Below are 13,645 nucleotides of genomic sequence, written 5' to 3' on the forward strand. Positions count from 1 at the left end.
TCCTGCATATTTTTCCTATTTAAATATGCACTTTGTTCTTAAAGATTTTATTAACCGATGAATAGATTAACTCTGATTTCATTTACACAGGTACGAATCTGGAGTAACTCCCTCAAAACCAGCGGAGTCATCTCTTTGGGAAGGCCAGCTGGCCAGGAAAGGTATGAGCACACACCCATTAAGTGCATGAAGCTTTGTCTTCATTTGCCTCTTGGTTTTTACACCTTCAGATGTTTTTGAGACTGAGTTCTGGGTATACCCAGCAGAACCATCTTACTACGATGTTCAGGTACTCGTAACTCCTCTTCATACATCACATCAGCATGCATCCCTGGTGTAATGCCACAGAGGTCAACAAGGTTACACTAGGCATTATTTTGGCCAGGTCTATTAATAGGCCAGTTCTCTAAAAGAATAGGACTTACTTTGTTTCCATTTAAGCTTATGGTAAAACTCTCATTGACTTCACTGGAAGAGAGATTTGGCCCAATGTACCAATATCCAAACCACTCCACTTACTTCAGCAAAAGTCGGTAAGGAATTAAAAAGGTCCAATGTATTTTTAAATCTTAGATTTCATAAATGATCACAAGCATGTAGGTCACAATATATACACAGAACGACACCTACAACAACCACCACTGGGATCATTAAAATAATTACGTTAGGCCTAGAGACAAATTCATTTCGTAACATATTCCTTACAAAACAGATACCCCCTTGCTTCATAATCTAGGGAGTCTGTTTTATAAACTTCCTAAGTAGTTCATGAAATATACACCTAAGCAGACCAGGTCTACTTGGCATTGCAGGGTCTTTAGAAATCAGAAGTTTATAAATCAAAAGACAAAAATCAGTCACATGTATTCAAAGACCAAATATCAAGAGGTAACGCCTCATGTGCTCCACTGGTACGGTGGTTAGCTATGACCTCAGGACACGATTACCAGTACAAAGCTACTGAATCCGCATCTTTAGGTAACTCCTCTCCATGAGATGAGGGAGCTGATGCAGAACACATGAAGCAGCAATCAATGAAGGAGAGTCCCCTTCGCTTTCAGTGTAAAGCTGCTACCCCTGTGAATCTGAGCCCAGGTGCGGTACTTCATGCCATGCTCACTGGCAGGAAACAGCCTCCACTAGCAGTACATAAAAGGAGGAGATAGGCTGCTTCCTCAGGATACTATGGAAGTGGTTTCTCAAAGCATGCTGCTAATGCTTTTCATGTTACTGCCCTGAAAATGACTGCTGAAAAATACCAAGATTGTGCTACCATCACACACCGAAGTGCCCTGTCAGGTGAGTAGTAAGCAAAAGTAGCCATGAAAGAAATGACAAAGTACTTGACCAACTAACCTCAGAAACTGCTATAAATACAGAGAGCTAAACAGCAATGAAGAAAAAGTAGAATTTTTTATCTCCTTGTCTGCTGGCTTCTCTTTGTGAGTTTTAATAAACCAGACAAGTTTTTAACCTGTTGTAAGCAGGAAGGGTGGGAATTACTACTGTGCTAGGTGTAACTCAGCTACAGTCATGTTATCATTGCAGAAGAAAGGGAAGAGCAGAAAATGAGACAAGGTCAGCTGGGTTTTGCACTGAAGGTACCGGAGACTCCTCTCAGAGACGGTAAGTGACATCCCTCCTAACCATAGCAGGCTGAAGCAGCTACGTGGAGATGCCTGTTCTTCCTTTCAATCAGCTGACTCAAATAAGCTCATACCTGGATAGGACTGTGCAATTTTCTCAAATTAAGGTTTTTTTGAACAGCCTGTGCCACAGCTGTACTGTTATTTCTCTAAGTCAGACAAGTGTTGATCTGCTATCTTCTCTCTGTAACTAGCCTAGTCATAGACCAACTCCCTCCTAGATGCCGTAATACCCATTTCTGCCTAGAACTCCATAAAATCCAGGCTGTAAATGTATACAGAGAAACAATAATTTCTGAAAAAGTGTTCATCAGAGACTAGCTAGGTAGTATTTTCTTGCACAATTCATCAAATATTCCAAGTAAACACACAAATAATTCATTCATCGACAAGGCCTAATCTCAACACCCAATTACAGTAAGATGTGTATTCCCAAAGGGCAGACTGCTTTCCTCCCCAGAGCCTGCAGGCAGTCCCCGGGCAGTGGCTGAGCTGGGCAAGGCAGCGGTTATGCAGTCCAGTAAGGAGTAAACACCTTTATCACAGCAGACAGCTCAGCTCTGTTGTGGCTCCCTACATGCCAGTTAGGAGGAGATCCTGGAGAGCTAGACACAGACAGGTCTGAAGCATCAGTTTCCATATAAATTCCTTCTCTCCCATCTCCCCAGTCACTGGAGTGAAGGGTTAAGGTTACAGGGACTATTATCCTTTACCACCAAAGCCCTGGGTAACCTGGAAATCTGCTATCATTGTCTGTTCCATGCCAGACCCTGAATCCAGGACTTCTTCTCATTAGTGAAACCTAGAGACAGGGTATTTAACACCATCATTCCCAGCTGTAATGGGGTAACTACATGTAATGTAATTACATCCCTGTTGCAGATTATTTTTCTTTTCTGTGAAGGCCAAGCCATGCGCCCCTTCTCTAGCACAGGTCATGCCCTGCTGCTCCCAGACCTGGGATTTGTGCAACTCCTGCTCTGGCCCATCCTTCTGCAAGAAGCAGCAGTTCCTCGCCTCTATCCACTGTGCTCTGCCCCACAGACTGCCTGGGAGCTGTGCTGGACGCATCCTAGCAGCAACGCACATCTGCCCATAGGAACGAACACTTCACACCTTTCCCAGAGCTTATCAAAGCACTGCATGGACTTGTGTGACCTCAGCCGTGCATCACCTGTACAAAACAGCAACACCTGGCTTTGCAGATGAGGAAAGACTGGTTCATTTTACCACTATCTGATTCAGCAGCCTGGCAGTGAGAGTTCCTTCACTTGTCCCAGCTCCCACTCCAAGAAGTGTGACATCCACAGGCAGACAGGGATGGGAGACAGAGGATGGGAAGAGGAAGGGGAAGGCCTTTCTTAAGGGGTCTGCTGGTCAAAATTCCCTTGGAACCCAAAGAGAGATTTGCCCAGTCAGCAACCAAGTAAGAATCTCTAAACTGAAGATGCATGGAATGAAACAAAAAATTATTTTAATCTCCTTGAAAATTCTTACATTAATTCAGAAAAGGTGCTGCATACAAACAAAACCTCTTGTTTTCTGCTCCTTTACTTGTTCTCATCTGCAGCACAGACCTGATGGCCTTAAACAACGGCAGAGCCCTGGGCAGCCCTGGCAGGCTTGCCCCTCTTTGCAGAGCTACCATGCTGGTGCGCAGCGTTGTTACGTGCGTGCAGTGCTTGTGCACCGTGCCCATAACCTGCATCTCAGAGCATTTGTAGTGTGTGGGGAAAACACTTACTCTGCCTCTTCAGGTGTTTTGCTTTAAAGTCTGTGTATGGTTTAAGTTCACAATACCTACTAAAATGAATGAGCTTTGTGTTGCAGCTCACATGCTGGCACGTTTTGTAGCACTTTGCTGGAAAGGGGGCTGCTGGCTCCGACTCAGAAACTCTTTGGGTTTTGGTTAATACACAACAGTTCATAGCTTGTGAGCTTCAGAGCCTGGTGTTACCCTACAAACAGGGCGGTCAATGACTGATCTAGATGGGAAGAGTGGTACCTTATGAAGGGTGAGATGTACCACGGCAGCTCGCTTGCCTATGTCCTTCGCTGTGCTTGAAGCAGTCATTTAGCAGGTGTGCAGGGGTGAGAGAGGGACTGCGGAGAGGCAAGATGCTGTACAGGTGCTGGGTGCGTAAGCAGCGTGGAATGGCAGTGGTATGGAGAGGATAAGGCAGGATGAATGCTACTGATGTTGCAGCACTGCTGTGACATGGGGCTGGCAGGAGGCTGTGCTGGCCCAGCAGAGCTGCTGCTGCTCCAGACCAGGATTCTGCCCTCAAATGCGCTGTGCTTTTGCAGCCACCAACCATCTCTGGTTATGAACAAATCTGGTCTTCACTCCACTAAACTGTCCAGAGTACAGGCTTTGTTTAAGCACTGATTTACACCCTAAATGCTAGCATGGGGCAAGCGATAAAATGTGCTAACTGGACATTGTTTTCAGGCAGTGATATCAATAATAAACAGATTCGACAGGAAATCAGTAAACAAGTTATTCTAAGAGTGACATTGGATTGATCCTACACGAACAAGAAATGTGAGATGTTCTCAGGTGTGCTAAGTCTGGTGAATTATAGATCCTAAACATAGGTGAATTAAGAATTTCCTTGGACCCTCCCAAGGAGTGCAGAGCAGGACCCAGTACAAAGCCCTTAGTGTAAAGGATGATGTGGAAAATCTTGTACATCTTGGTGGCAGGTGTGTTTGAGCTTATGAAACCACTGTATGTGGCTATATGGGGTCAGCACCCATGTTCTGTAAGGGACAACAGAGGAGTCCTAAAACTTGGAGAAGAGCACTTCCCTGAAGTCAGTCCAGCCTGGTGTGGCTGCAGAAAAGCAGGGAGAAGCAGAAGATCTCGGGTGTCAGTGCTGAGCTCCAGCAACCAGCAAGATGGAGGTGCTGGAGGAAAAGGTAGGGTACTCAAAACCCACAGATACCTACAGAGTAGCTAGAATCAGAAGGTGACGCTAGGTCAGAGAGCTTATCCGAGGGTGCATCTACACAAGAATGACAGTTTATTTTGTTGAGAAACATTCAGAGGAGAAGACAGGACACGTGCTTTAGGGGAATCCTTTGTAAATCACCAAAAAGGTCTACAGGTTCAGAGGTGGGGCAGCAATATGCCCGGAAAACTCTGCTATGTCTTTTAACAGATAGTCATCTGTTTCTGAAACTATTAATAAATTGTGTGCTGGTTTTCTCTGGAGGACAGAGCCTCCAAAAAGCTGAGATCAGGACATGCACCCTGTTAGCACTGGCTCAACGTGCTTTGGGCCATGGAGCCAAAAAGCTCTTCTGAAGAGGAAAGGCTGGATGGAAGCAGAGGTTCCAAACGGGGTGCACTATAAATTGAGAAGGTGGCTCCCTGGGATCTGCGCACCCACACCAGACATCGCCACTTCAGTTAGAATTATTCCTGCTTGCTTTTATCACGTGACCTAGCATGAGCTTTTATAAATACATGGTGAACAAAAGAACACGCTTCTCTTTAATGGAGGTTTTACCACAAATACTCATTAACCAAGAATGTAAGGTAAATATATTTACTTTTTATAGCAGAACAACTCACAAAGAGCTCACAGCAATTCTCTGAGTTAAAAACACTATTCAGGACTGCAAGAAAGACAGGCTTCTGACAAAAAACCTTACTGTTCTTCCTAACAAATTCAAAGTGATATAAAAATTCCCAGTGAAATCAAGAAGCTGGGGCTTGCTGTGGTATATAGGGATTTGGAACTTCTTTTCCACTTGAATTTAATGAGGCCTCTGCCACTGAGTTCAGTGGGAGTAAGATCGGAGGATCTGGCAATGTCTTTGGGTATTCCTGACTGCATGTCAGAAGCTTGGACTTCTGGTGCGGGTTTGGTTTTTTTAAATGTAAGAATTGTCTCACTCCCTTGGATAAATACACTTTGAAACTCACTTTATAGATATGCTAGAGGTTTTGCAGCTTTTACAATCTGTCATATAAATCCATATGCAAGTGTCAATGTGCAAAGGGGCTGCCTTTAGAGGTCCTCTGGGTGAAAACACGAATGGAATTTCTAGAGGAAATGCTCTCAAAGATGAATAATGTGCCTACCTGAGCAGTTACTTTAGAAGTAAGATGTTGATGGTAAGAGTCACTAGACTGAATTCAACAGCTGCTTTCTTCCTTTCTACCTGTAACTCACAACTACCAGAGCTGGGAGTTTTGGTGGGAGACCCTGCTGAAAGTAAACTACTGAAATTGAGTCTCAGACAAAGGTAAGACAACATCAGCCTCTTTGTACCTCCAAAGCTTGTTAACTTTAATGTCAATTGCAGATGTGCACAGAAAGCAGAGTCAAGTAGCTACAGGAAGAGGGATTAATATTATTATTTTTGAGATAATTTCCATGACCACCATTATGCTGTTAGTGATGACAATTTCTTTTACACAATTCTTGTTTTCCTTGCCTTTCACCCTCTGAAAGGCCAGCTTTCTTGTATGGTGTTACACACCTTTCCAGTTGGCTTTTTGAATGAAAGATAGTGTGTAAGGTGAGCCTGAGTGGTTTAGAAAACCCTCTTTCACAGTGGCTGTGTAACCCTCCTCTTCCTCACGCCAGTTCTATGCTGCTCATTCCTCCTTTTTAGATGAGAGAATGTAAGTAGCCCATAAAAATTTACTGGGAAGAGGTCATTTACCTCCTTTAATGCCTAATCTGGCACCCTTTACTTATGCAAATTTAATCAATGGACAAATGGTCTTCTCACAGCAGCTGTACCAATACAAACAGCATCAAAGACTTTGTCAAAGTTGCTCTGAAACAAGTCTGGGATGACTGAAATGCAGTATTTGGCCTCTGACTTCACATCACCAGCCATTCACTCACGTAAGATGTCCAAAATTGGGTCCTTTCTCTCCCTGAATTAGAGCGAACCATGTAACCTGGGAACAGTCAAATGGAGGCAGCAAGTGGGCTGCGTACAGTCAACCCTAACAAATTACAATAAGAAATGTATCACACCGCCTGCTGTCAGGTGTAATTTATATCATACCAGAGGGGTGACTGGAGAGCAGGTATAGGCGGGAACTGGTCATACCTATACTTGCTCCTGCTGGGCCTGATCTGGCAAGCTGCTGGGAGCTCTTCCCTCCTGTTGAAGTCAATGTGAACTGAGTTTGTTTAGGATCTAACAGGACTGGGCCTCCTCAAAATACCATTGAAAGGTAAACACAATTCGATGATTTATTTTCTTGATTTCCGTTAGCATGTGATGTCTCTGCGTATGCATACTCTGACTGTATTTACACTCTGGCTCAGGATCTGTATGTGTCCTTAAACATATATGTACATTATATACCACAAGCTAAAAGCCTACTTAGGATTTTGGAGCACATAGGAAGAAATAGATACTGTAGCACAAATAAACAAGAAGTTTATTCCCACAGCTCTCAGTTTTAGTGAGCACAAGCTATTTTATGTGACTGGAGCTAAGATTTAACAAAGCATTTTGGCGTATGCTTACCTCTTTTGCTGAAATACAATTTATGAATTTGTCTTATTTCTTAGATTTGAAGCTTTTAATCTCACGCTCAAAACAAGAGTTTAATATGCTGTCCAAAATAATCTAGAAAGCTCTGCGTACTGTGCCTCTATGCGCGGCCGTGCACGTTATCTCTGAGCATACACTAACAGAGCTCCGGCATTATTTCCAGATGTCTTGCTCAGAAAAGCTATCTATCTCCTTTCTCCCACACCTATGAGAGACCCAGGATTCCTTTCCCAGCTAGATTACTATGAAGACAGTCTGTGCCTTATGGAAGATACACACCAGGGCAGCGAAGCACCATCAAGACCTCCAAATGCCCCCACTGAAATAAGAACCGCTAGTGCTTTGCCTTAACCAGGAATGAAACCAGGCCAGACTCAATCCAAGTCTACTACACAGCATTGCTGAAAAGCACATTAAAAAAAAAAGTTAAAAGAAAACGTAAAGGAAAAAATCAGAAATTAAGGTGTAACCTTCATCCAGCTTCGTAACGTATGCTAGCAGTATGCCCTACTTGGGCTGCTGGTGAAGGGTTACCTTTTGCTATAAAAATATGTGATTCACAGGTCTCATCCTGTCAGCTCTTACTCCAGTAAGAACAGAAGTTTGAGCAGCTAAAAATGCATTCAAGCCACATGCAATACAAAGACAGCACACAGCAAAACATCAGGCAGCATGTGAGCTCTCATCAGTAACAGTTTTGTATTTCCAGTTTAAACAAAGTACAAAAACTGAAGAAATATGCTTTTGTTATTTGTCAAACAGGGGAAAAAGAGGTTTTAGATCAGTTCTCTATTCTCTTTAAATTTATGTATATTCTCCCAAAGCTTTAATAACTGAAGCTTTTATTAAGTAAGTCTGATATGGAGCATATTTTTAAAATAGTGTCAGCAGTGATACTTTAAAATGTGGAAACAGATGTGCTACTCTATTTTCAACTGCTGAATCTTCTCTGCATTTTTTATACGATGAAGCATTTGTCTGCTTCTCTGCTGTAAATCTCTCCCCACTGAACAGATTTCTTCTCTATGATGAAAGTAGTATCACACAGACATCACTAAACAGACACTGTCCAGAAAAATAATTTTGTTTTGGCCTGACCATGAAATACAGGTATTTTAATAATTGTTTCTTTTTCATAGAGAATTTCAGCAGCTCCCTTTCCTTGGAATGAAATCACAGCCATATGCTTCATGACATCAGAGGCATTTCAAGGTGTCTTCATAAATGTCATTTATTGCTTGGGAACCTGCCAAATCTGTACAAAAATCCCTAGTTCTTCTTAAGGAAAAATCTTAAAATTAAACTAGCACTTTACACTGGTTGTCATTAAAAAAAAAAAATCTAGCCTTTACGGAAATACTGGCCATTTAGGAGCAAAACCTCTGGCAATGAAACCTGCTGACCTGCGCTCTGGTTTGCTTTTTGCGTCAATAACGCCTCCTTAACCAGTCTGCTGGGCGCCCTGACACTGCAGTCCACACCTTCTCTTCTGAACCCTTCTGTAAAATAAGCTGTCTGCATGACAAAAAGCTGAATTGCTTTAGTGATCACAACTGCAAATCAGAATCAGGTATGTCTTAACATTCTGCTCCGATGAAGGTCCTTTAACCCTTAACACTGCAGTCCCTTCCACGCGACTGTCATGGGCCTGATGCTGCCCAGGATCGCCCATCCTTCACAGCACCCAGAACCCCACGGGACTGGGAGCTGAGCAAAGAGACTCTGTGTCGTATACACAAATACACTCTCACGCCACATATATTCTAATTTGGCACATTTGGAGTCTACTCTGAGATAACACTGGCCAGATCTAGATAAATCTTGCCAGACATGTCACCAACCTGTCCAGCACAGATCAGCTACCTTTAAGGATGCAAAGATTCAACCCAATCTGCAGCTACAAGCAGACAGAGCAGGACAGCCCGAAGGAAATGACCGCTGACACTGACACACGCAGCTACCACTGAGGTTAGGATTTTGGCTTGCCGACAGAACCATCTGTTCTGGTTTTTTAAGGAAGAAAAAAATGGGGTTTTCCCCCCTAAATCTGAAAGAAATAACCCGCTTGGTAGAGTTGGAAATAATCTAGGGCTCTGCACCAACAGGTGCTTCAAATGTATCGGCACAGTGCAGAAGACATTGAGAGAGAAAATGAATAGACTCTCTAAATAATACATAAATTTTACAGGCTTTTTCTTCCTGTAGAACCCCAGTGAAGTTACTGTATAAATCGGAAACTGAATTATTCATAAGTGGTGAATATATAATAAATCGTATTTCGCATTGAAATACTCCTCACAGGTACATGCCTCTTCTCATGCAATGAACAGAAATGAGCAGGAAGCCTGAAAACACCAAGGTCTTACCTGGAGTCTGGGTACTTCGTCAAGGTAGCCAGGCTGCTGGTGTACATGTGTCCTCCCACATCGATGTGCACGGGAGCGTTCGACTTGGTGAGTTGAGCTGGGAGAGGAATTCCTTGAGCAGCCAGAGGAGAAACCGGGGATCGTGTTAGAGACAGACGGGACATGCTTCTTCCCTCCTGCAAAGGGAAGGAAAAAAAGAACAGTTTCTCTTAAATGTAGCAGTGTGTTACCTTTCTTTCCAGTGTGATCACAGATCTAATCAGATCATTTTTGCATCTGCCTGATCACATATTCAGCTAACAAATTATTGCCACCACTGTAATTAAGTGTATTTGCATCATTTTCTTCAAAGTACCAGAGGGGAAGAGAAAGATGCTTATTAGCAATAAGAAATCAAGAAAAAAATTTTTCAAGGTGTCAGCCTCAAGGGGCATAAAACAAACTGCAAAATTCTAATTAAAGGTCGCGGGCTTATGTGTTAGATGTGAAATATCCCCTGACAAACGAATAACCAATTTGTGAATTGGGATTCAGGGGTTTTTGCAAGTTTGTCTCAGTAACGAGACACCTCTAAATTAGTGACTTCCTCAGTACCTGGGGCATTTAGTTTATACATGTAGTAAATTTCACATCAAACTTGATATCAATTTTCTGGTTTATTTTCAATAATTGTGAAATAAATGGATAATTTTCAGTTAAGCCTTAATATTAGATATGAAGAACTAATAAGCTTTCAAACTGAAAGCAATTAACACCTGGAAGCAGTGAATACAGGAAGATATATAAACTGACCCATGCTTTCATGACATGTTAAAAATTACTGTACAATCTGGCATGTGAACTTACAAAAACAACAATCCCCCTCATGTTCATTGCCCCCAAAATATCTGAAAATTAGTGAAATTTCTGAACGGAGTCCACAAATCTTGAGCTGATGTACAAAGCAAAACCATAGCAAAAGAAAATTCCTCAATTCTCTTCTGTAAGAAAAGCACAGCTTATTCTGTGTGAAACGTGTGTCTCAAAGCTGATTTCACTTAAATCGCTACAGACAGCATATGTGTCAAATGGAAAAAAAACCCTTTTATAATAGTTTAAGAAAATGTCCATCCATCCTCCCCCTTATGGGTAAAGAAGTAACATATGTAAAACATTATAGTTGAAAACATTTCTGAATATAATCTAATTTTCTTGGAATTTTGTTCTGCAAGCATGCTACCAAGCATCCAGGCTCTTCCTTACATCTCTCAAGCACTTTACATGCAGCACTGCAAAGTGAATTCCCACTTCTCCCACGTTACTTTGACAATGTTTCTTAGACATCTAAAGCCGGTCTCGCCTTTCTCCTAGTATTTTGCACAAGATGCCTGGCTACACCTCCTGATGAACATACAATTAGCAACATTCTGTGTAAAGAAAATTCTGAGCTATATAGAAAGGGACTGGAAAATCTTAATAAATCTGGACAGCTTCACAAAGTCATCACAACATTTCCATTTACTGTATTTCATCTTGGTTAGCTCCTAAGAATTTCCTGCATCTACAGCTCAGAAATACATCACCCCATTATGAATCCACATCCTTTTCTCTTCGGAGGCTGGACGGACATCTGCACAGAGCGAAGCAAATACCAACTCTGTCCTAGGACTTCTGTGTCAGCCGATGGGAAATTGGGCATTAACATTTTTACTACAGCACCACCTTCAAGGAAAGTGATTGAATCCTTTCATGACTGAAGACGTTGCTTTCTTGTTTCCCACAAGAGCCTGTTGTGGGCAATCTTCAGTAAATATGTCGTAGAGCATAAATAAAAGAACTAACTCACAAAAACAACTTAGTATGTAAGTACCTACAGTTATTCTAGCGCCGTGTTTACTAACCTGTGGGTGCCTCATCTGCCTGCCAACACAGACAAAGGGAGTTTTTTTCTTACCAAAGAGCGCTGTAAACTCATGTTCACTCTCTACTCCTTCACTTAAATGAAAGGGTCAGAAGATCCAGGCGGAATGTCAACTCTGTCTTTGTTCAGACCCCAACTATTATCACTAATGATAAAGGTAGAGACCTTGCGCCGTGCAGAACTGCCTTAGAAATAAATCTCACGCAGTTTCACGAAACAAGTGCCTAATTAGGGCTGATCTGCACCCCTTGTTACAATTTCCAAATGAAATCAAAGGACTTCCAGTCCTCTGTAAACGCGTCTTACATTTAACCGTTTGTCTTGAAATACAGACTTCAATTTTAAAATATGCAGATAGCTAGAGATCAAGTGATCTGAATCTATTTGTGCATTTTTAAACACTGCTGCTATCTTAGGATTTTGTTTAATGTTAGTATACCAGTAAATTCCTTGATCTGTGAAGAGTCTGAGATTCTCAGTGAGGCCATACTCACACAGTAGATATTTAATTTATACTACTCACTGGAGGGACCTTTTGAACAATCCTCTGCTTTTGGCATCTCTCAGCTAGAGCATGTGTTGAAAAAACACTTAATTATAGAAAATCACTGGAAAGCTAAAATAGTTCTCAAACTTTTATGGCTTTTCATACTTATTGAAGGTGCCACTGGCTTTCTGGGGGAAGGGAGCAGAAGGGGAATTAAAACACAGGCTTCTTCCCTGGATGGTGAGGATTTATATTAAAAAAATGAACCCGACATTTTTATTAAAGTTGTGGAACTCAGTCATTTTCGTATGAGCAAATTAACAAGGGGCATAATTGCTAAGAACTACATAAAGGGCCCTGAAAACACTCTTATTGCTCAAAAAAAATAAATACCCCCTATTTCTTAAGGTACCAGAACCCTATTTCTAATGACTCCTTCCTCTTCTTAATGTAAAATGCAGCTAAAATTTATCACACTGAGTAATGTACTTAGTTTATGCACAAAGCAAAATCCTAAATGTATTTATCCAGTGAAAGTCTTTATGCACATATTTTCTAATACTGATGTGAAAATTAAAACCTTTAGGGTAAATATCGGGGAAACACTAACAAACTTCATTTATTAAACCATGTAAAATAATCCTTGCTCTTCAGTTGCCTACAACAGGATACAGCATCCCAACTAGTGGCACAGGCAATAACCCTGCTCTAATAAGTAACACAGGAACCTGCTGAAGGCAAAATCGATAGAGCCTGATTCCCAAATTATGTGAATATTTAGTTTTTCAAACATTACACACCAAGATATTTCAGAGCCAGCTTATCTTTTTCTGCCTTTCTAAGCTAACTGCATAAGTACTGCTTGTAAAAACTATTTGCCCATGCAAAGTGAAATAATCACAATGCCATGCTCATTTACACACAAAATGATTTTGTGTCCCATTGTGCTCACAGTTGTTCAGCTCTCTAGGGGTGATTAAACTAGCTATGCTGCTACAGCTTGAGATGATTTCACTGAATCGTTTCTCCATGAAGTTGCTTCTTTGCTAAGCTGTTATTTTAACCATAAAAGGTAAACAGAAGGCAGTTGTAAGAGCTCCATTCAGCTCCGTGCCCAGGGCTATAACCCTAGGGCAGAGAATGCTGAAAGACTGCAGAATTTTCCAGGGTGTTGCCTTTCTTGCTCTAAAGCCTTCAGGAATACTGTTCATTTAATACACACTCTAGATGATACATTTCAGATCCTACTAAAAGAAAGACTTCAAAAGTGTAAGAACTTTTGGGCGGATGAAGCTTTCCCACCTCTGCACATAGCTCGGGGCCATGGTAACCAATACTGCTGTTGATGTTGGGAAAATACAGTAGAAATAAACTGCACAGAGCAGAGCAGACAGATAGGGACGAGGGAGGTGAAAGGTTGCAGGAAAGAAACAGGCAGCAGTCTGGAAGGGATAACGAGAAAAAAGGGGAAAGAATGAAAAAGGAGGCGGCTCTGAAGGAGGGACAAAGTTAAATCACGGAGCAGGCACTTAAAAGACTACAGATGGGAAGCAAGACTAATTAAGGATGTAAAAGCGCTTTGTTTCTAAAGTTTATTGTTGCCAGGATAAAAATTAATTGAAACTAATGCTGTTATTCACTCGTGTAGTTTAATTCCTTCATGCACATTTAAGACGTGGAATGAAAGCGGCAGGGTTAAAGACCTGCCGGGGGG

General features: G+C 41.8%; 1 protein-coding gene across 2 annotated transcripts in view; it reads right to left on the bottom strand.

Moving 5' to 3' along the window:
• Window positions 1-13,645, bottom strand: part of KCTD15 (potassium channel tetramerization domain containing 15) — a 40,339-nt gene that overhangs the window by 26,174 nt on the left and 520 nt on the right. The window contains exons 1-2 of one of the 2 annotated variants that reach the window (XM_010141082.1): window positions 11,107-11,124; window positions 9,545-9,720 (exon numbers count right to left, since the gene is read on the bottom strand). In XM_010141082.1, coding sequence (XP_010139384.1) covers window positions 9,545-9,720; window positions 11,107-11,124 — 194 coding nt within the window. Of the gene's footprint in view, window positions 1-9,544; window positions 9,721-11,106; window positions 11,125-13,645 lie in introns of those variants that run through there. The other variant, XM_010141083.1, reaches the window with a different exon arrangement.

The sequence above is a fragment of the Buceros rhinoceros genome, unplaced genomic scaffold (assembly GCF_000710305.1).
Source record: "Buceros rhinoceros silvestris isolate BGI_N320 unplaced genomic scaffold, ASM71030v1 scaffold16168, whole genome shotgun sequence".
NCBI lineage: Eukaryota > Metazoa > Chordata > Aves > Bucerotiformes > Bucerotidae > Buceros > Buceros rhinoceros.